The sequence below is a fragment of the Sus scrofa genome, chromosome 14 (genome assembly GCF_054392235.1).
Source record: "Sus scrofa isolate SSC_HxYL_T2T_F1_AM1 chromosome 14, Sscrofa_HxYL_maternal_Yorkshire_Landrace_v2.0, whole genome shotgun sequence".
Lineage (NCBI taxonomy): Eukaryota > Metazoa > Chordata > Mammalia > Artiodactyla > Suidae > Sus > Sus scrofa.
The window spans coordinates 157,113,305-157,135,993 of record NC_139396.1 but is presented as its reverse complement, the minus strand read 5'-3'; the positions used below and the strand labels follow the sequence as shown (position 1 = coordinate 157,135,993).

Below are 22,689 nucleotides of genomic sequence, written 5' to 3'. Positions count from 1 at the left end.
TCATCCATTTCCAGAACTTTCATCTTTCCAAACAGAAACTCTGTGCCCATTAAACAATAGCTCCCCTCTCTCCTCCTCCTTGTCCTTGGTCATTTGCCTATTCTAGAAACCTCATGGAAATGGAATCTTTTATCCTTTTGTGTCTGGTTTATTTCACTTAGCACAGTATTGTAAAGCTTTGCCCATGTTTAGCATGTTGGAATTTGCTCCCTTTTTAAGGCTGAATAATATTCCATTTGTGTGTGTGTGTGTGTGTGTGTGTGTGTATGTGTGTGTATAGACACTTTTTTTTATTCATCCTTTCATGGATATTTGTCTTATTTCCACATTTCGGCTATTGTTATGAACACCGGTGTACAAATATTTGTCTGAGACTCTGCTTTCCATTATTTTGTGTCTATAACTAGAATTGCTGGATTGTATAGTAAATTCTACATTGATTTTGAGGAACTACCAGACTGTTTTTCACAGTGGCGGCAACAATTTGCAGTTTGTACTTCTACCAGCAACGTACAAGTTTTCTAATTTTTGACTTTTTTTTTTTTTTTTTTTTTGGTCTTTTTTGTCTTTTTAGGGCCATACCCAAGGCACATGGAGGTTCCCAGGCTAGGGGAGTAATTGCAGCTGTAGCCACTGGCCTACGCCACAGCCACAGCAACGCCAGATCCGAGCCGCGTCTGTGACCTACACCACAGCAACACTGGATCCCCAACCCACTGAGCGAGGCCAGGAATTGAACCCAAAACCACATGGCTCCTAGTCGTATCCATTAACCACTGAGCCACGATGGGAACTCCTTATTTTTGACATTCTTACCAACATATTGTTTTCTGGGTTTTTAAAATTTTTTTTTTTTTTTTATAATGACCATCCCAACAGACATGAAGTGGTATCTTACTGTGGTATTGATTTGCATTTCCCTAACGATTAGGGAAATCTTCTCATGTGCTTATGGGTCACTTCTGTATTTTCCTTTGAGAAATGTCTATTCAAGTCTGGCCATTTTTTAATTGGACTGGGTTTGTTTTTTTTTTTTTTTTCCTGAGGGGGGATGTCTTTTTTAAAAAATTGGAGTTTGTGGAGTTGCTGTTGTTGCTCATTGGATTAAGAACCCGACACGTCATCATGAAGATGCGGGTTGGATCCCTGGCCTCACTGAGTGGGTTCAGGAACCCGTGTTGCTGTGGCTGTGGTGTAGGCCAGCAGCTGCAGCTCCACTTCGATCCTAGCCTGGGAACCTCCCTATGCCATGAATGCAGCCCTAAAAGGCAAAATAAACAAATAAATAAACAAATAAATAAATAAATAAATAAAATAAAATAATTGGAGTTTGAAATAACTCACATGTTGGAGGCAAATGGACTCAACATTTCAAAATATAGGGTATCAAGTTGAAATGACAAATGATTTTTGCTCCCAGGATGACTTTTTTTTTTTTTTTTTAAACGTTTTCAAAACAACACAGCATTTTCTAAGTTAGGTCAAATTGGTAGTAGCCATGAAAGTGGAACAAGTGATGTGAAAAATTAGCTGACGTTCCCTGTTTTCTGAGTGGAAAGAGGGCCACTCAGGACCAAAGATCATCTGTGAAATAAAGAAGCAGGAACTCGTCATGATTGTTATAGCTCACACCTAAGAAAGATAGAAACGCCTGTACCAGGAGCCCAGTACCCTGGGGGTGGGCGGGGTCCGTGTGCAGCCCAGAACTTTCTTAGGCTCGGTGACCTTGAGTCAAAACTGATGCGGAGGGGAGAGCCCTGAAGAAGTTTCTGGGGATGCAGGGTCGTCAGAAGATGGAGACCCCGAACACAGCAGGAGTCTGGCAGTTTTTCACCTGTACCGTAGACTCCGGAGCCACTCAGCTGGCCTGGCCCGGGCCTATTAGGACAAGTAGAAAACCAGCTTCGGACATCTTAGTAACTGAATTTTCTGAGCTAGTGCGTTTTAAATGCCTGGCCCGGCACTGCCAGCACTTCTAGGAGGTCTTCAGTGGGGTTTGAAAACCTATTGTTTGATGATAAAACGGTCATCCGGAGTCAAGGCCCCCACATTGCCTGTCGCACAGGCCAACCTGGGCGCAGCTTTAGCAAACGAGTAGCGAGAACTCACCCCCCGCTGCGGGCGGGCGCTGGAGTTTTAAAAATGTCAATAGACCGAGAGGCCTAGAGCAGAGCTCTTCGGGATGCAGAAGAGGGTCCAGCGGTTCGGTGGCCCTTTCTCTGGCCCCAGGCCCCAGCCCAAGTTTCCTCCGGTTGGTAGGGTGTGGTGCACTCCGGGTACGTGGGAGGCTCAACTCCGCCACTCAGATCCGGGCATGGCAGTCCCTGCGGCCTGCGGAGGCCAGACCTCACACACCCCTTCCCACGCCTTTGCTGCTCAACGTCTCAATCCAGTTCCTAACATCTCAATATGGTTTTTAAACAGATCGAGACTAAGGGCTCCATTCAGCCCAAGAGGGGCTCTTGCAGGACGCGCGGCCGATCTCAGAGACGTGAGATGAGTTTGGGGGGCTCTGGGGCGCAGGCAAAAGAGCCCTCCCAGCCCGCAGCCGCTGACTCCTTTCCGCAAACTGGGCTCCCACACCGCGGGTCACGGGCGTGCAATTTCGTCTAGGTGCGGCCGGCGCTCGGCCTGGATCCTGGTGTTCAGACACTAACCTCGGCGCGTTGGGGCGGCGCGCGAGCCCAGGTCCTTGATTCTCTGGAGCCGCTGCGGCCGCAGAGCGCCTCCGTCCCGCGAGGCCCGGAGCTCCCACCCAAGGCGAGGCTTTAAAAATAGCCCCGGCGAGATCCAAGCAACAGGAAGGAACATTTTTTTTTTTTTGATGTGTAAAAAATGTTTTTGCTTCTTGTAGGGAACGCAACCGCTGCAAGTTCCAGCACACAGGGCTCCCTCTGCGCGCACCCACAGCTATCGCCGCCCCTCGGGCCAGGCGCGGGCACCGTCTCCCGGATCCGGATTTGGGGAGCGCAAGTGCCCCCTGTGGCCGGCCTGCGCCTGACCCCGCGGGCCTTGAGAAGGCACAGGCAGCCGGCGCGGGGGCCCGGGAGGAAGTTGGAGCCGTGGGGCCGGGAAGGGGGCAGGTCGTCGGCGCCGTGGGCCCGGCGGGGGCCCGAAGGAGCCAGGGCCGCCTCGGGGCGCCGCGCCGCGGTCCGCCCGGGCTCGCGTCCCCCCACGTGGCCGGCCGCCCGGGGCCCCACGTGGAAGGGGCGGAGGAGGAAGGAGGGCGAAGGCAGGGCCGGACTCCTGGCCGCCGCCGCCGCTGGACCCCCACCCCTGCCGCCAGGGCCCCAGCGTTACGCGAGGGCCTCCCGGGCGGGGCCTGGCCGGGGAGTGCCCGCCGCGCCCGGCCCCCTCGCCCGCCCGCCGCGCCTGTGTGCACTTTCGCGGAGCCACTAATCCCCCGAGAGAGCCGATTTGTAGTGAAGAGTATCCGTAGGGGGCGAGGCCGGCCCATGTGGGGTTGTGTCATTGGTTTGCAAAGAGAGACCCCGCCTTTGCCCAAAAAAAAAAAAGAAAAAAGGAGAAAAAAAAAAAAAAAAAAAAGGAGCGAGGAGTGAGCGGGCGGCGACCCTCACCTCGCCTCCCGCCTCGCTCCTGCGCAGCCAGCGGCCACCGGGAGACGCAGTCGGCGTCGCTTCTTTCCCTTTCCTTTTCTCTCCGTTTTCCTCCTCCTTCCCCGGAGGAGAAAACAAATAAAGAAGAGCAAATAGCCGGGAGGCGCTCGGCATCCAGGACGCTCCCTCCCCCGATCCAAGTTGGAATTAGCATCCTCTTGGGGGTGAGCGAAGCGCGGGGCGAGGGCGGGCCGGGGACCCCCAGCGCAGCCCCCTCCCGGCCGGCGGGCGTGGGGCCGGGACGGAGCTGGGGAGGATCGGGAGCCGGGTGGGCGGAGGAAGGGGGTGGGGTGGGTGGGGAAGTAGGAAGAGGCTCGGCGGTGAGGGGAGGAGGAGGAAGGGAAGGGGAGGGATAGGGTGGGGAGGGGAGAGAAGGGGGAGGAGAGGGAAGGGCAGTAGGGGGAGGGGCGGGGAGCTGGAGAGATTAAGTTTTTGTGTGTGTGTCCCTGTGTGCGTGTGTCATTTTAAGGTGGCCCGGGAGCGGCCCAGAAGAGCCGGCGGCGGCCCAAGGAGCGAGGGACGGAGCCGGGAGCCATGCCGCGCTGAGGGGGGGGCCGCACAGCCGCCGCCACCGCCACCGCCGCCGGGTGGGGTGGGAGGGGCGGGAGCCGCCGCCGCTGCCGCCGCCGCCGCCGCCGCCGCCGCCGCCTCCCGGGTGGGCGCCCTTCGCCTTGGACGCCGGCGGCCCAGGACGAGGTAAGGGGGGCCCCGGGGGAGGGCTGGGGCCGCCGCCGCCCCCGCCCCCGCCTCACCTGCGGCCACGGGCTGGGGGCGCCGCGCCCGCGCCTCACTGCGCCACTGGGGGAGGAGGAGGAGGGCGAAGGACACGGAGCCGGCATCCGAGGACATCTTTGGTCTGCGCCCCCGGCCCGGTGTCCCTGCTCGGCGCTTGGGGGTGGGCGCCGGCCTGGGGGTCCTTGCCCGCGCCCCCCCCCCCCCGCCACCGCGGATCGCGCCCGCTGGCCGCCGTTTGCGCCAGGATTTTTGTTGTTGTGATGAGAGTTGATGAATGCGAAGTAGGCGGTCACCTTCCTTCCCATCAGGATTGGGAAAAAAAAAAAAAAAAAAAAAAAAAAGAAACCCCGAGTGCGGCGGCGTCCGGAGGGCAGCGGCGGCGGCGGCGTCTCGGCGACGGTTTCCTAGGTGCCCCCGGCTCCCATTCCCCGAGGCCGGTGGGTGCGCGCGCGGGGGCTGCCAGCGACCCAGGCCGAGCGCGCGGCACGCCGCGGGGACAATACACCCGGATCCCTCGGGACCGGGAGTCCGAGCGCGCCGGGCCTTTCGCCTGCGGGGCGGGGGCGGGGGAGGGGAGCTGAGGGTCCACTGGGAAACCGGGGCGCGCTCGGCTCGGGGCCCCCAGGGGAGCGGCCCCTGCCGGCAGGGGATCCCGCGCGGCGCCCCGGGAGCGCAAGTGAAAGACGGGAAAGGAGGCGAAGTGGAACCCTTTTGTTTTGCCGGCCCCGCATTGTTGGCTTCTCCGGGCAGCCGGGCCACATCTGCCGCCGCCACCACCACTGCCGCGCCGGGCTCGGCCCGCCAAAGTCGCAGCGGGGCGGGGGCCCGGGGCGAGCCGGGCGGCGGGCGCGGGCGCGGGCGGGGGCCGGGCTGGCTGGGCATTTCCTCTGCCCGGCCGCGCTCCCGCCAGCACCACTTCCTCCTCGCCCGCCGCCGCTGCCGCCGCCGCCGCCGCCGCCGCCGCCGCCGCCGCCGCGAACCCGGCCCGCCGGCCTCCCCCGCCCTGGCCGCACTTTTCGGGTGGGGCGATCCAAAAAGAAAAAGTTTCGCAGGAGGGGCTGGCGGGGGCGCGCCCCGGGCCGCGGTAACTCGGCGCGGCGCAGCGACAGCCGGGCGGCCGCGGTCGCCTCTTCCTCCTTGTCCTCCGCGGCGCCGGACGGACCCGAGCGACCAGAGGGAAGCGCCTTTCTTTCTCTCCCTCGCGCTCTTCCCAACGCCCCGGGGCAAGTTGGGCAGAGGCGCCCGGGAGCCGAGGCGCGCAGAGATCTTTCACCAGCGGGAGGCCCGCGGCGTGGCCGGTCGTGCGCAGCCCACGCAGCTCCCTGGTGCTGGGAGGCCGCGGGCCCGGGAGCTCGGCGCGGTCACCGCTGGCCGCAGCGAGACACACACACGCGCACACACTCCCTCCGGTGGCTCGCTTGCCGCCGCCGCCGATGGTCACGGACACTGTGTGCGTGTGCGCGAGAGTGCGTGTGGTGCTTCCAGCCCCCGAATACTTTTTCCCGAGGCGGCCCAAGCAGCAGTTGGCTCCAGGGGTCCCCTTGTTTAGTATTTGACGGGGGAAAGGAGGAATTTTTGGTAGAAATCCCCGCTTGTTCTGCGACCTTGCGGTGGAGGCGGCTGGCAGTGGCCTACGTCGTGAAGCAGGGCTCACTTGCCCTATCCGGGGTAAACAGATCATTCTGGATTTTTCCCCTCTTTAAAGACTGGAGGATCGGGTTAAGTTCTTAGAGTCAGATGTGAATGGCTCGAAGGGTAGACAAGAGAATTCTATAAATATGCATTGGGAATTTAAAATGCTAAGTGCCTTATTTGCAATTCTGTTGGATATTGTAGAGACTGGTATATTTTTATCTGACATGGATAATTTGGCGGGGACGTTTATTTTGGTTAGTTTACTAAGTGATTCTGCCTCCCGACTTTGGCGAACTATGTATCAAATTCTCCGTACTACTCTTTCAAAGAAGACACTCTTCTTTGCTGGGTGCTTGGGTTCAAAGACAGTCTAAAATTTACCTCTTGTTCTGTACCTAAGACTGCTGTTCTGCCTCTAGGGTTCTCAAAGTAGAACTTGGTAGATTTCATGTACTTCGGAGTATTCCACTGTTTTGATTTTTTGAATAACATTTTTTACATGTTGGAGTAATGGGAGCTTAAAGGATCTTGTTTTCATAATTTGATTTCAAAGAGTACTTCTTAGAGCAATTATAAAGTAATATTCAAAATGCTCATTAAACAGTTTCAGTCAAACAGGCTTTAATATTGAAACAGCATTTCTTTTCTCTTTTTCAAGTACGAGGGTCTGTATCCCAGAGTTGAAACACTAAATATCCTTTTGTCTAGCATCAGATCTCTGAGCTGCTGCCACCGCTCCGGTCAAAACCCCTTTTTATTGCCCCCCAAAGAAAAGTTAACGAGAGGGTAGATTTCAAGCAAAAAAGCAGGCCCTCCTTGCAGAATAGGCTTCCATTTGCCATCGAAGTTGAATGTTAGCCGTGAATGCACTTGCCTTTAATGAAACCAGTTTAATCGTTCACACTTGATCAAGTATAACAGGACCAAACAAAGGAAATAAGCCAGCATATTTCTGTAGAGCATTGAGGGGTTTAGTGTAAGTGTTGGTGTAGGGTCACCCCCTCCCCCACTCTGTCCCCTGTACAGAGTGAAGGCAGAGAATTTATGGCATTGATTGGTTTTCTGTGCCTGAGGGGTAGAGGACCCCAGTTTGTCCTGGTAGAAAGCAGCTATTAGAGGGAAATAAAAAATCTTGGTTTTGGAGCTTGCTTTGGACCGGACAGGGTGCTTTTGGGTTTAAATCTTTTTCGTGTTTGGGAAGATAAAAAGCTAATGGATATTTCCTCCCTCCTTTCTGATGATGGGTTAATAAGGCTGGTGGGGGCTTTGGGTGACTCTGCAGATGGAGCTCAGAGCCCTGTCACTTTGGAGTTGACTTGGATCTTTGAAACTGGCCCTTGAGTGGGTGTTCTCCTGGGGGCAGGGGCGGGGGCAGGGCGGATTGTCTTTTCTTAACAGTGATTTCAACAACAACGACAACAACAGGGGGAAAAACATCTCTTTGTCCCTAAAGTGTATTTTTTTTTTTTACCGCCAGGCACGATTTGCAACTTCTGTTTGGGACTTGGTCACTGACTGTGTGAAGAAATACTTGCAAAGTGTGTCTCTTTAAAGTTAAAAAAGTAGAAAAGCTTGGCTACTTAAAAACAAACACTACTAGCATTGTAAAAATACACCAGTGACATACTTTGTGAGATATTTTGGCCTTTTAAGACTCAGGGCACACCTGTTCCTGTCGCTGTGGAGTCCAGTTTGCTTTCCCTGGCATTGTTAATCTGGCCTGTACACAAGATGAAACAGGAAAACTCGCTAGCTGTGTAATTATTAACTAGCCCATCAGGTGCCCTTTCAGGGAATAATCAATAACTTTACTCCTGACTTTTAAAACTCCCAAAAGAAATCGTTTTCATCAGTCTGAATGTGTTTTAAAAGGAGATAAAGTGAAACAAACAGCCACAGCAGCCACAGCACACAAAACTGCAAGATCAACCTGTAGCTTTTTCGGTGTTCTGAGAAGCTGGCTGCCGGGCCTATGAAGAATGAGTGGGTAACACGGGTACTGAACAAGCCTGGCGCTGGACTGGAAAAGCCCATTATCTCTGGGAACTTTGAAAATCCTAAAGCAAAAGGAGCTCAGGATGGCTCGCCCCATCTGAAATCCTTGAGATTCCGAACAAAAAAGGGCGGCCCCGCTGAGGTCTGGCACCAGAATGCCCTTTGCCAACCGTTCTCTTCCGTCATGAATCATTTTTGAAGGCAACGTTCTCCCCTTTGCACTAGCGCTTTCCCTAAATGGAAAAAATTTAAAGAGTTTACAGCAACGGTAGAATGGCCACCCCAGTTGTCATTTTTTACCACTGTCACTTCAGTGTAGAAGGGCTGTCATCGTAACGTATGTGAGTCCAGCCGGGGTCCCTCTGTTAATAATCTTTCTATCAGTGAAAAGCAGCAGCCCAAGTGTCTCGTGTCCCTGATGCAGGCCACAAATATGTATTCATATATATAGTACATGATGGGGAAAGGAAATTTATCTGTTCGGCAGGTCGTATTTCCACCGCCTGGCTGATACTTCAGTTTCAGAGGGTGGAACACATTTTTGTAGTAATTAAAAAGTGGGAGTGCAGTTTGTGTGACCCTTTGAATGGAAGTACTTGTACTTCACACCGTGTAAAATACCGGGGTGCCTTATCCACCAGGAATCACTAGCTAAGGAATGTGTGTATGGACTTCCTTCACTGCACACGAAAATGCTGGAATGGATATGCTCTCAGAGGCTGTACTGCCTGGGCAGGTATCACTTTTCCTCCTTACAGCTGGTAACCAGCATGTCCTAATTTACACTGCTACAGTTAAAGTTACAGCATCCTGGGAAAGAAGGAAAAATGCAAGCCCTCTCCCCCCCCCATCTTTTGAAGTTAATTTTTATTCAAGTCTGTGTGCTTGATGGAATATGTATCAAAGACTTATGAAAGGATTTTAAAAAGAAACACACACCTATCTCTGGGTTTGGAAAATTATATTTAATCATCGCTAAAAACTTCGGAACCACTTTTAAGGTGTTCAGGGTTTCTTTTGATCATGATTTAATGGAGCGTAGCCAGAAGCCATCAATGCAATTCTAATGATCTTCCCAAATTAACGTTTGGGCTTCATCTGGAGTTTGCTTTTAGCCAGCATTATTAGTGTTTCAAGCCTAAATTATGGCTGCACTTGGGCCTTCAGGACCTCACCAGTGAAAAGAAGGGCTTTGCACATTGTGCAAAAAAAAAAAAAAAAAAAAAAAAAACCCACAAAAAAACAAAAAAACCGGGATTCACAAATGAATACAGAATGTACAATAGGGAGAGAGCCAGGCCATTGTTTGTGTGGAATGTTGACAATGGGAGCCGAGGGGCAGTTTCGCCTTCATTCTTCTAACTGCTCGAGAACACAGAAACTTCAGGAGCTTCGGACAGGATGGGAACCAGTCAACAATCATCGGTCTCTGCCAGGCATGGAAATCGGGGCTGCCGGCCTGCTCCCTCGCCAGAGTGTTTCTTAGAAGGCGGTCTTTTCTGGACTGCTCGGGAACTCGGTGTGCTTTTTCTCCGCTGTGAGCTGCTTTTTTGAAGAAAGCTCCTACAAGCAGATAGTAGGGTTCTTCAAAGAAAGTGTTAAAAAAACCAAAAAAACAACCCAGCAAACGCTTCTTCCCTTGAAATGCAGTCTTAGGAAATCATATTCAAAGCTTGCCAGAAATCGAGGCATCCGAAGTCACAGGAAGCAGTTGTGTTTATTTTTATTGCTCTCCTCACATTAAAGTAGTTTTTAATCTGTGTGTGGTGTTAGGGAAAGTGCAGCTAAAATGAGTATTTGTGGGGTTTTTGTATTTTGTTGCACAGCTGCTGCCATTTCTGAAAAAGCTCCCGGGTACCGCATCTTGCACCTCCATTCCCAAAGTTCTGCCTCCACGTGGGGGCTGAGGGTCCAGAGTGGCGCCCACTCTGATGCTAAGGTGGCCGTCAGGCTCGAGAACTTTTTCACCCTTCCTGGAAGCGGGATGGGGGAGCCGCTGACCGCCGCTGGGGGCCCATGCCCATGCTGCCTTGAGTGAGGTGCTTTGGTGTAGAACTTTGCAGGCCACTTGACGTTTCCATCTGTATCTAGCCTCGTCCCTCCCTGAGTGAATGTTTTAGCAATGATCTGCTTTAACTGTTTCTGTAACTAGATTTAACAGATGGTCGCCTAGAGTTGGCTTAATAGTCACAAAAATTGTGATAAAACGGTTGGGTTCTTATTCATGGAGCAAGTGATGCTTCTGCTTTTATGGAGAATTGTGACTTCTCTCCTAGGTAATAAGAGGCTTCCTTTCTCCCCAAGATGGGATGGTGTTTAGGGCAGGTTAGTCCCAAAGAGCTGTTATTGCCTGAACTTGAGGGGCAGCCTCACCTTTGGGTGTTGCTCGGTGAGCGGCCAAAAGTGTCCTGGGGTGAGAGGAAGGTGGTGCTTTTCGACAAGAACTACAGCAACCGACAACAACGGTGTGGTCCTTAAAATTCATCCAGCTTGTAAGATGGAAAAACAAAAATCAAGGCGTTCCCTTGTGGTGCAGCAGGTTAAGGATCTGGCATTGTTGCTTGCGGTTGCTCTGGTCGCTGCTGTGGCACAGGTTCCATCCCCGGCTTCCCCATGCTGCAGGTGCAGCCAAAAAAAAAAAAAAAATCAAAAGTTTCCTTTACACTGTTGCTTTTTCTCCCCTTCAGAAGTGCTCAAAAATGTGCTGATCGCATTGAAATAAATCCTTAATTATGACTTGAAAACACCATTAACTGGCTTGGAGATTGATGGGCAGTAGCGACAGTGTTGCCGCGTCTTATTCCAGCCCAGGTTGTGCCAGAAACTTGGAAGGGCCTTTTTAAGGAACTTACTTAGCGGTGTGGGTCTTTCTGAAGCGCCAAGGCCGGCCAAGGGCTTGTAAATTCACTGTGAGCTCCAACCCTGCCTGAAATCTAGCCTCCAGCACAGGACAAACAAAAACTTCATTATGGAGTCATGGAATCCCTGGAAGTTTCTTTGGGAGGAAAAGTAGACTAAGCAGAAAGGTCACCTCCTTAGGCCTGGTGGGATCCCCCTCTCCCCCCACCGCCCGCCCCCGTAAGGCAATTAAAAAAGCCTACCTAATGTGCAGGCTAGCAGAGGATCCTTTGATAGGTGAAAATGACCCGAATCAAGCCTCGAAGTGATAGTATTATCACAGCCCCAGGTGTGGGGGGTGGGGGGAGAGGGGGAGGAGGGGAGGGACAGCAAGTGGAGTTCTTTGCTGTAGGGGGTAGAGGCACCTTCCTAGCTGCCTGAGCTCTGGCTGGGACTTTTATTCTTTTGCTGATGGATGTCTTTCGTATGGTGGGTCTACAAGTGCAAAGCAAGTCGCTGCTTGCTGGGGCCCAGGTGGGTCTAGCCAGGGGTAGGGGCAGTGCCTGCACGCCCATCTGGATGGTGGAGAGCCTGAAGGATGTTGCAGCTTCCGGGCCTGCCCACCTGGAGTGCAGCCAGAGCCAGCAGCGAGCTGGGAGGGCCTCGAGAGCTCTTAAAACCCTGTCCAGGAATGGTCGAGGGCACCGGGAATGTTCACCCAGGACTGGAGCGGCCTCGCCTGGTCACATGGTCTTGCTTAGCTGGGAGGGACAGAGTGCTGGTGACACAAGGGAGGCCTCGCTGTTGGAGCTGCCAGGCCAGCCAGATGGGCCGCGTGGGCTCCTAGAGCTGGCTGGCCTTGACTGACCACTGGGTCCGGGGGTGGGGCAGAGCTTTCCAAACGGCAGAGACCCCAAGGCCTGCGTACACTGGCGGGGGGGGGGGGGGGGGTGTTGGGTGGCTGTTTAATGAACTGAGGGTGGGAATGTGGCCATTTCTTCCCAGTAGGTGGGACAGATCTTTTAAAAGTTTTCTGCCAGCTTTTCTTCAGGCATTGCACTGTGGACTGCATTGCTGGTTGATTCCTCCATCTGCCCCTCCAGGACTGGATGGAGCAAGGGGCATGGATGCCAAGTTTTCTACCCATATTGCTTAGTAGTCCAGGAGGACACAGATGTACCTGATTCCTTTTTCTCAGCGCTTTCTGGTTACGGACTGGAAGTCACTCCAGGAGGGCAATCAATAGAGAGTATATTTTGCTGCACAGATATCAATATGCACATATAAGTGCCTGCGAGTAAAATCTCGGAATGTTTTTGATCTTAAAAACATTTCACAGTCATTAATCTTCACGACGCTCCTGCGGGCTAGGTAAATAGAGCAATTCCTACTTTATGCGAGGAAGAAATATCGAATTGCCTCCCTCGAGTCATAAAGAGGCTGGCTGGTCTCCGCCTCCTCTTTCCGTAGCTCGGATTTTGGGGTTCTCGGGCGCAGGGAAACCCCTACGTTCGGCCCAGATTGACCGCAGGGCGGCTTCCGGGCTCCCGCACGACCTTCTGCGGCGCAGAGGGCCACGTTGGGCCTGGGTGAAGGCCAGCCGGCCGCACCTGGCTGCCCTCTACCTGGAGGGGGCGGAGTCTGCGGCTGCACTGCCCCGAACCCGCCCCGACAGCACGGGTGCTGGACCCTGCTTGTAAGGCCCGGTCTCCCGGCGTCAGGTTCCGGGGTTCTAGGACCCCAGGCCGGAAGGCGAGGTCCGTCTGGCCCGGGGGCCCGCGGGCCTGGCCGTTCCCCCCGCCGCTGGCTCACCTGGAGGCTCCGCCCCCGAAGGCCGCCTACCTGGCGGCTCTAAACCCCCGACCTCCCCCGGGTTTCCCGCGCGGTCGGCGCTCTTGGCCGCCCCGCCCCTCCCCCGTCCCCCCCCTCGGGCCCCTCCCCCCCCGCAGGCTTGGGTACCTGCCCCCACCCCCACCCCATTCCCCCCCTCCCCGCGCGGTACCTGACTCTGCCGGAAGCGCCCCTCCCCTCGCGCTTTGCCCTTTCACTTGCAAATAGGGGGCTGCTTCCCGCCGCGGGGAAGTCGTCGAGAGGTGATAGAAATGGCCTTTACCCCCCGGTGCCCACTTCCTCCTGCAGCCCTTTGTGCGGGCTCCTGCCCCTAGCCGCCTTCCACCCGCGCCTCGGGGCCCGGACAGGGGAGAAGCCTGGAGACTACGCAGGACCCCGAGGTGGGGCCCGAACCCGCGGACGAGGCTCGGAGCTGAACCAGGTACCCGGCTCGACTGCGCCTGAGGCACCCCCAGCGATCGCGGGCTGAGGGGATCTAAAACGAAACCTGTGGTCGTTGTCCCCGTCCCCACCTCTCACTTCTCAGTGGACAGGGAGGTTCGTTGATTGATTGCTCCTTGGCGGCCCAAATGCAGCAAACGGTAAACGGCCTTCCCGCTGTGCTTGCTCTTCTTGGTGGAGGAATTTCTGTGTGCTTGGCTCTTTCTGTTCTTATAAATTTAATGTGATAGTAAAGAAATCCGTGCAGGCCTTTTATATAGGTTTTTAAAATTTTTGTTAAGATAACTAAGTAACTACCATTTATTGAGCATATACTTAGTACCTCTAGCCCTGTTATTAAGGCTTGGCCTAAGTTGCATTTGATTTTCACAAGACGGGTGAGGCCTCAGGCACATGGAGCTCTTGAACAACTTGTCCATTGCCCTCGCTGCCGTCTAAGGGACAAAGCTGGGATTTGAACAGACTCTTGGCAGTGAGGACCAGGTGGGTTTCTTGGTGGAGGAGGAACTCTTGGGAGCTGCTGTTCCTGCCGCCACCCTGAGAGAATTCAGGCTTGCCCCGAATCTGGCATGTTCTCCCCAGGATTCAAATGGCTTCTCAGAAACAATTATCTTTCTCAGGCTCAGAGTTGCTTTCCAGATCACATGGGGCCATGAGAAGTCTGGCTTGTTTTAATTTCCTTCTTTGATTAGTGGTCTTTTGTTAGGATCTTACAACCTAATGCCAAGGAAGGATTTCTAGATAGTTTCCTGGACCAGGCCTGTTTTAAATTCACTACACTTTCTGGGTTAATGAACAGCATGGCTCCTGATCAGAAGCCTGAGGCAGGCTCGGTAGACGGGGGGGCCCCCCGTTGGCTGCACGGGGAGAATTCTGCCCCTGGACCACAGACTCACTGTCCCCGCCAAGACCAGACCCTGGAAGGACTTGGGGGGGGGGGGGGGCTAGGCGCAGTGCGGTCCTTTCAGCCTCCCCGAGGTAGAGGTGAGGGTCCCTTCTTCGTTCACCAATGAAGAACCAGTGAGGGGGGGGGGGGTCCAGCAACTGAGGGGGCGGGAAGCCAACTCACTTGGCTTCGGTTTCTCTGCAGTTGGTTGAGGCTGCTTTTGGCTTTTGATTGGGCCTTGGGTCCTTTCGGGGTTGGCTTTGCTGTGCTGGGCAAGTTCTCCTGATCTCGTTTTTTCTCCCTGGCCTCCATCTGGGTGTCTCTGATGTGCACCCCTGTCCCCCAACACAGACGTGCGTGCATGAGCGCTCACATACACGCCCTGAGAGTCTTTGGGTAGCTTCACAGTGTTGAGGATTTGGGGTGGTAACGTTGGATTTAGCAGTCAGCTACCTTTTTTATCACTAGGCGAGGCCAGGACTTAAAGGTCCGTGGTCTGGGCTGGTGATCTCCGTGGATTCTTCGCAAAGCGAGCCCCTCCTTCCCGCTGTGTGTCCCTCGCTTGGGAGGGGCTGGAGGTGGATGGGCCGTTCTGACTGCCTCGCACTTTCCCGATTCATTAAGCTCGGCTTCCAGTGGGAGGTGGTTCTGGGTTTCTACACGGGGGACCTGGGCAGAAGAGACGGAAGATGGTGAGGTTTCACCTAATTGGAATAGTCTGTCTGCACCCTTCCTGTAGAAACTGGCGAGAAACTTGATTCTGCTGGGTAAACCTTTTCTGGGTTGCTTCCCCGCGTTTGTGTTGGCCTTGGAAAGGAATTTGAATGAATACTCCCGAACAAAAGGAACAGCTTTCTTTTCAAAGAGGCTATCAGAATTGAAAGGGAATGGCACACAGTTGGGTGTGTCCTGCAGTCTGGAGACGGGCCCTGCCTGCGTGATTAACTCACCTGAAAGGCACCCGGAGCAGGTGATGTGGGCGCTCTCTGACTGACCTTGGCTTCCTTTAGGGGAAGGTCCCCACGAGGTGGAGATTTTCCTGAAAAACAGGCTTTCCTTTAATTACGAGATTACCTTCCTGCCCTGTGCTTCTTTTCCTTTCGTGAACACGTGTGTGCTTGCAGACACGTGTGTGATTGGGAAAGAGGTCCCTGAAGTCTTTGCTGGGGCCCCAGGGGCCCCGGGGGTGGTGGGGACCCAGAAGACAACATGTCTCAGCCTTGGGGTGCTGCCCTGTTTCCTGGAGGGCTCAGGTAAGCAGGATGGGGGGCGGGGGCGGGAGGGGGTGGGGTGTCTCATGACCTGTGAGCCCTGTGTGCTGGCTCGGCTCCAGCTTGGGTCATGATTAGGTTTGGTTTAAGTCGTCCTGCTCTTTTCAAACAGGTCTCCCTTCTGCTTCGGCCCCCACGGGACAGAATGCAGCCCGGCCAGGATCAGCCTTGGGCCAGCTCCCGCCTCTCGGGCCTCAGCCGTGCTCGGTGGGGCCCAAGAAGGGGGAAGCTGCTTCCTTCGGGGCCCGTTCGGCTGGTCGGTCACCCCGTGAGTGGTGGTGTAGTGGCTGGGTGTTGAAGGCTCAGAAACGTGTTCTGATGACCCATGTAATTTTGCCAGCCGTGGCCGGCTGAGAGCCAGAATTTGTGGGTGTCCCAGAAGCTTTTTGGGGTCTGCAGGTGTGTCCCTGTCCTGTCCCGGGTTTCAGGGATCCCGAGCTCTGCAGAAAGGCCGCTGGCCTTGGCATCCCAGAGTCCCCGGAGCATGAGAAACCTGATCGGTTCCCCACGTGCCCGTGTGGGTGCCTTGGTGAGGGCAGGTTTCCCGGGGCCCTGCTTTTCTCGGCCTTGGCCTTGTACAGAGTTCCGTGTATTTCCCCTCTTCCTCCAAGATGTTTGTTGCTCTTCGTTCAGGCCTGAGGATTTTTCTTTTTTTTCCACACAAACATCCTTTCTTCTCATTTCTCAACTAAGCCTGGGATTAAGAATGTGGCTTCAGCTGACAAAAGCCAGGAGATTTTAGAATTAACGTTGGAATTCTATCTGTAATGATGTCTTCCTGAGTATTTAAGGAGGGCTTTGAACAGTGGGTAATTTTTTTTTCTTCCCTAAATCGGCCAGATGGGCTCCAGTAGTGGGCAAAGGCTGCAGCTTAGAGTGAGTTTTCTCTGCGAGAATTGTGAGCTTGCCTTATTTGAGTCTCCTGTGTCCCAGGGGGCATGAAGGAAGAGGGTTGTGCGTAACACTTGTTTGGTCTGTGCTCTTTTTTTTTTGGTCTTTTTTTTGCGGGGGGGGAACCTCACTTGTGGCTTCCCAGGCTAGGGGTTGAATTGGAGCTGCAACTGCCAGCCTACCCCGCAGCCATAGCAATGCAGGATCTGAGCCACATCTGTGACTTACACCACAGCTCACGGCAACACCGGATTTGTAATCCACTGAGCAAGGCCAGGGATCGAACCGACGTCCTCATGGATGTTAATCAGATTTGCTTCCACTGAGCCACGATGGGAACTCCCTGGCCTGTGCTTTTCCCTGCATCTCAGACAGGGCCCTGGAGCTTAGAGGCCGCCCCTCAGCTCAGCAGAACCATTTGAAATTGAAGGGCACATTGCAAGCCCAACTCTGGTTCGTAAAAAGCCTTCTCTGCAAAGGAGATTAAAGGGGGGTTTTCTAGTTTATTGCATTTTCTAGAGCAGCAGTGGGCAAGCTGGGGTCTTGGAGGGAGAGCGGGAGTTGGATCCGGGAGCCTTGTCATTAGTGGGGAGCAGGGCAGGGTCAGTGCCAGGACCACTTTTTGGCCAGGCCTGTAGCCGGGAGTTTGGTAACCTGGTCGTTATTTCTTGCACATCAGGTTCTGGGCTCAGATCCAAAAGCTTTACTCTGAGCCACTCCAGCCTGCTTTGGAGCCCTGGGCTGACCTCAGTGTTATCTGTGGTCCCATCAAAAGGCCGTGAAGGTTGCCTCCCTTCCCAGGGCTGAGGCTGGACCCCAAGGACAGGTGGCCCTGCCTGCCCTCAAAGAGCTTAGTAGAGGCAACAGGATCCACACATCTCCAGCAGCAGGGGATGTGGCTTCAGACGGACAGGCTGTCCTAGAAAGTGTGGGTCCAGGTGCATGAGTGCTGTCAGGATATCCTGAGCCCTCACAAAGGGCTTCCATTTCTTCCTTTCTTCTTGCTTTTTATGGTCACACATGCGGCATCTGGAGGTTCCCAGGCTAGGGGTCAAATTGGAGCTGCAGCTGCTGATCTACGCCACAGCCACAGCAACACCAGATTGGAGCCGCGTCTGTGACCTACACCGCCAAGCACGCCAGTGCTGGATCCTTAACCCACTGAACAAGGCCCAGGGATTGAACCTGCATCCTCGTGGATGCTAGTCAGATTCGTTAACCGCTGCGCCACGACGGAAACTCCCCCGTTTCTGAATCTGAAGCAAGGGTAAGAATAGGATGTGCTCCAAGGATTTGACAAGGTGGAGTTTCCTTGTGGCTCTGTGGGTTAAGGATCTGGCGCTGTCACTGTTGCGGCTCTGGTTACAGCCATGGCACAGGTTCAGTCCCTGGTCTGGGAACTTCCACATGCTGTGGGTGCGGCCAGAAAAAGAACTTTTGACGAGGTAATATTTATAAAGCACTTAGAACAGGCCCGATCAGGTGTTTGTTAAATTTGTAAAAGTACGAAATAAAGGGCTTCCCGGGTGACATGGTGGGTTAAGGACCCAGTGCTGTCATCGCTGTGCCTTGGGGCACTGCAGTGGCGCAGGTTGGATCCCTGGCCTAGGAACCTCTGTTTGCGGCAGGTGCAGCCAGGTAAATAAATAAACACACAGGTTATTCAGCCGCTCTTGCCCTGAGGTGCTGTGTGCCCCCCGGGTTTCCTTGTGCAGCCCTCACTGCCTGCCTGGAGCCCAGGGCATCCTGAGAGAGGACTGGAAGGAGGGGTCTCCCTCAGGGAACACCCCAGAAGGCTCCCTGGGCCTTGATTGCTTTGGTTGTGCGGGTGGGAGCTGGGGCTTGCTAGGTGCAAAGGTGGTAGGTGGTCTTTGTCCTAGGTGGGGTTGGGCGGGTGGGGGATGGGGGGTGAGGGGTTATCCTTTGCATGTAAATAATGGATGGGCTTTATGGAGGCAGGTGGAGGGGGTGGGGCACAGCGAGATGTGTTTAGGGTGGCCCATCCGGACCCTGGTGGGAAGTTTCCTTTGTGGCTCAGCAGTAACGAGGCCAATGAGTATCCATGAGGATGTGGGTTCTATCCCTGGCTTTTGCTCAGTGGGTTAAGGATCTGGCGTGGCTGTGGTATAGGCCAGCAGCTGCAGCTCTGATTCCATAAGCTGCAGGTGTGGCCCTTTAAAAAAAAACAAAAAAGCTGAAAAAAGCCCCAAGTCTGCATGGCACCCGACAGGGAAGGATAGGTGGTCCCTGGCATGGTTTGGGGAGCAGCTCATATTTCTTGATTCCTGGGGCCAAAGTGACGAGCTGAAAACCCTTCAGGAGGTTGTTTTTAGACCGTGGAATGTTACTCTATTAGGTCACTCTGAGAAATGCCCAGGAAAATATTTACTTTCTATTTAAGACCTACTTTCCCTTCTCAGAGAAGGAAGAGGCAGCCAGTGGTTGGGTGCTGCCCTCCTTTGCCCGTGGCAGTCAACATCCATGACAGGTAGGGCCTGCAGGTGTGGGCAGCCCAGTTTGTAATGTACCCCCGAGGCCCAGCACCTTCTTCCAGAGCAGGCAGGGAAAGCTCTGAGCCGGCAGGCACGATGGGCCTCGTTCCTGGGGGAGTTGGGTAGTCAAGGCGCTCTGTCTGCTCTTTTCAAGTGCCAGCCCCCCTGAGCCCCATGGGCAGGGGACTTGCTTCCCAGGGAACAGCTTGAGGGGTTTGTCTTCCTGGCACATGATGGGCACTTGGTCAGCAGCAGCTTTGGGGCCTGGCCCAGGTGCAGCTGGGTGGCCAGTGTACCATGTTTGCGTGTCCCTGACCTGGGCCTGGAAAGTCGGCCCTTTCCAGGGCATGCATTCACTTCGGGGGCCAGCCTGGGCGCCCCACAAGGCCACGTATGGACATGACCCCCCCCCCCCGCCGAAGTGTCACTGCTCCTGCTGTAAGGTCACGTGAGCATGATGGTGAGGTGGGGGCTGGGGACGCGTTGGGGAAGATGTGTCCTTCCCAAGTCTGGGTGAGAGACGGATTGTCGCCTTCAGGACGGCCGGTCATTTCATGGACCAGCAGTTTTCTTCGGGCTTAATTCATACCCTGAAAGAAATCTCACTTGGAAAGGGAGATGATCCCTGAAAATGCCCTTGGGAGGCAGCCAGGGGTGGAATGCAAGGGCGTTTCGGGGGTCAGGGGCCAGAATGTCCTGTTTGCACCTGTGCAGGTTCTAGGGGTGTGCACAGCAAAGACGAGGCTGAGGCAGGTGGAGAGTGTTCACTTGTTAGCCGTTTGTTCCTCTTAGGACGTGCGGTCCTGGTGGAGGGTTCAGGAGCAGTGGCGAGGGTAGCTGACATCATGTGGTAAGCACTTGGCTGCCCCGCCTGGTTCATGCTCCTCGTGCCATATCTACATCCCTCTAGAACAGCTTTCCTAGGGATGTGAGTGTGCCATTCAGATCGGAGCTGGGTCTTCCCGGCAACAGGGAGAAGTCCTTTGTGCCCTGCCGCGTCGGAAGGGGAGCAGGTGGGTGCTTGCACCCCTCCGTCTCCCGCCCCCAGTTGGTCATAGTGAGTGCTTTTAGTGGCAAGAAGCTGGCTGGGGGGCTGGTGGTTTCCACGTGAGTGACTTGCTCAGTCCCCAGGGAGGGCTGATGGCTGTCCAGGAGGGTTGAGAGGGTGGCTTCCGGAGCAGGTGGATCCTTAGGGCACCCCTAGCCAGGAGTCATCCTCTGGGGACCCCACCCAGTGTCTCCTTGGAGAAGCTCCAGAGGGGCTTAGAACATGTGTATTTTGCAAACTCCTCCTCCTGGTGGTTCTCAGCACAGCCAGCCCAGAGCCTGCCAACAGCACGCAGACTATCTTTCTTGAGAAACAAACCACTCCCCCAACACACAACCCACGCACTTGAGTCTAGTTATTGAGCCGTTGGCACGACCAATGATTGAATGATTTTGTACTTGAAGTCTCTGCCCCCCATCTGAATGAGTAGATTAGGAAGTGCAAATGGAATTGCTGCCGTACCCAGTCTCAGTGTTGTGGTGTAAGGGAGCTCCCACCCCCTCTGTCCCCTCCCAGCTTTCCTAGGGATGCGAGTGTGCCATTCAGATCGGAGCTGGTTCCGTATCTGGGCGCTCTTGACATTTAATGTTGTCTCTTGACCAGGCAGCAGTGCTCATTTCGAGGAGGCTGGGCTACGTGAGTGCCACAGGGTAGTGGCAAGGAGAAAAATTGTTTTCGCACATTATATTGCAGTGAGATAGGGGCCCTAGAGTGAAGCGCACGGAAAGTCTCTGCACAAGTCCGTGCTGAGGATGCTGGAGGGATGACTTTGGACTCAGAGAAGAGCACAAGGCAGGTCCACCTTGCCGTGTAAATGAAATCCACCTCGGGGAGCTCGCTCCTGCATTATTTCATCCGTGGTGCCGCACACACATTTGGGGAAATGACATCTGTTTTTTTTTTTGTTGTTTGTTTGTTTTTGTCTTTTTGCCATTTCTAGGGCCGCTCCCACGGCGTATGGAGGTTCCCAGGCTAGGGGTCGAATTGGAGCTGTAGCGGCCGGCCGACGCCAGAGGCACAGCAACGCGGGATCCGAGCCACCTCTGCAACCTACACCACAGCTCACAGTGCGCCGGATCCTTAACCCACTGAGCAAGGGCAGGGATCGAACCTGCATCCTTGTGGATACTAGTCAGGTTTGTTAACCACTGAGCCACAACTGGAACTCCCACACTTTTTTATCACGATTGGAGAATTGATGAATTAGTGGGCTTCAGTGAGGCTGAGAACTTACATTTCCGTGTAGATGACAGCTTACCTCTGTTCTGTGGGTAGAAGTGCCTCGGCACCCGTGTGCTTTTACTAACACTCTCAGTAGAGAGGCAGCGTGGGTATTTCGCAGTTGCGGGCTCCGCAGGGGGGATGCATAAGGGGGTGGGCTCACAGTGGATAAATGATTGAACAGGAGCCGAAGATTCTTCCCCACCAGCACCAAGCTGCTTCAGGAATGGCTGTGGATTCAGATAACCCTGTTCTAGGGATGGGGGAGTGTGTACAGATGAGAAGGCGGGGACTGAAGAGCATCCAGTTTAAACGAGTCTGGAGCCGTTGGCACGTTCCCTGTTGAGGGGAGAACATGAAAGACCACGCCTGGTGTCCTCAGATGAGGATGGAAGGGCTCTCCCTCTGACGCTTGGTACAAGGCTGCTAACTACGGTTTGGGGCAGAAATTATTTGCCCTGTTGGTTTGGTGGGTAACTGCCTTTTGGGGGGAGTTTGGGGTACTTTTGGCGTTTACCCCAAGCCATTTACCGTGAGGGAATGATAGCCATTACCTTAGTAACTTTGGCGAGGTGGCTAGGAGTTTGGGGCCCCTTGTTAAAAGTCCTCCAGCTGCTTGACTATGAGATGTGAGACCCTCTGGGGCCCTAGCAATGTGCGGGGTGGGGGGCTGCTTTTGGACTTGGGTGAGCAAAGAAATGACATTATGATTTATGGTGTTTATGAAGACAAGCATACCTATCTGTTTTCACATGGACGTCTTAATAGAGATTAAATACAAAATAAAGCAGAATGCATGAACAGAGATATTCCCCTAAGCAATATTGTAGTGTTAGGCAGTGTAATTACATTTTGTACACTCCCCAATTAAGCAGTTATGCATTACTGAAAAAAAAAAAAACACCTTTAAGAGTTGAAGGAAAGCTTTATAACTTAGTCGTTCAAATAAAAGTAGACACATACCATTTTATGCGTAAGGTTTTAAATGTTGACAGTATTAAGATAAGGTAGCTCAGTTGGGATTGATGTGGAAATGTATGCAGTGACACTGAGATGCGTTTGCTGCTTCTGAAAATTGCCTGTCGGAAAAAAAGATCTTTAGCAAGTACCGCTCCTACGGTGTGCCCCATGCCAGGGCTGTGTGCCAGCGCAGGGATTTGCCCTGAAGTTCATTCAGGCTGGGATGGGGCAGGGTGCTTTGCAGGTGCTGGGTGGAGGGTGGGCCTCTTCAGGCTGTGGGGTCAGGGGAGGGTGGAAGAGCGTTCTTGGTGCTGTCCTGTGCCTGAAGAAGTGCTGTGTAGCACTTGAGAACGTAACCTCCAGGGAGTTCCCATTGTGGCTCAGTGGGTTAAGAACCTGATGTAGTGTCTGAGGATGTGGGTTCAATCCCTGGCCTCGCCCAGTGGATTGAGGATCTGGCATTGCCACACATTGCGGTGTAGGGTGCAGCTGAAGCTCTGATTCGACCCCTAGCCTGGAAACTTCCGTCTGCCGCAGGTGCTGCAGGTGTGACCCTAAAAAGAAGAAAAAAAGAAAGGTAACCTCCAGCGTCCACTTCTGGTCCAGTGCCCCCAGGGAGTTGCTGAGGGCCTGGGGAAGGTCCCCCCACCTGCTTGTCTCCTGTGTCCTCCCAGCGGGGTGGGGGACCTTCTTTGTATCCACACTCTTGTATCTGGTGTGTCGGGGCGGCTCCGCGGGTTAGTGCACGGCAGAGCCTTCAGCATCTTGAGTAAGTTCTCAGACGTGGGCGTTATGATTTTTCTCTCTG

At 54.1% G+C, this 22,689-nt stretch overlaps 2 protein-coding genes across 6 annotated transcripts in view; one reads left to right on the top strand and one right to left on the bottom strand.

Moving 5' to 3' along the window:
* Positions 1 to 1,432: 1,432 nt before the first annotated feature.
* On the bottom strand, positions 1,433 to 4,657 carry LOC110256807 (uncharacterized). Its single transcript, XM_084995848.1, is given in 7 exon segments — positions 1,433 to 2,900; positions 2,902 to 2,940; positions 2,943 to 3,008; positions 3,010 to 3,249; positions 3,251 to 3,434; positions 3,580 to 3,674; positions 4,370 to 4,657. Coding segments are annotated over 7 exon segments (1,044 nt in total). The 3' UTR covers positions 1,433 to 2,768.
* CTBP2 (C-terminal binding protein 2) overlaps positions 3,548 to 22,689 on the top strand; it is a 159,264-nt gene continuing 140,122 nt past the window's right edge. Inside the window, exon 1 of one of the 5 annotated variants that reach the window (XM_021073631.2) lies at positions 3,548 to 3,781. The gene's annotated coding sequence lies outside the window, so the exon portion shown is untranslated. Of the gene's footprint in view, positions 3,782 to 4,078; positions 4,790 to 5,305; positions 6,021 to 22,689 lie in introns of those variants that run through there. The other 4 variants (XM_021073627.2, XM_084995832.1, XM_021073630.2 and 1 more) reach the window with 4 other exon arrangements.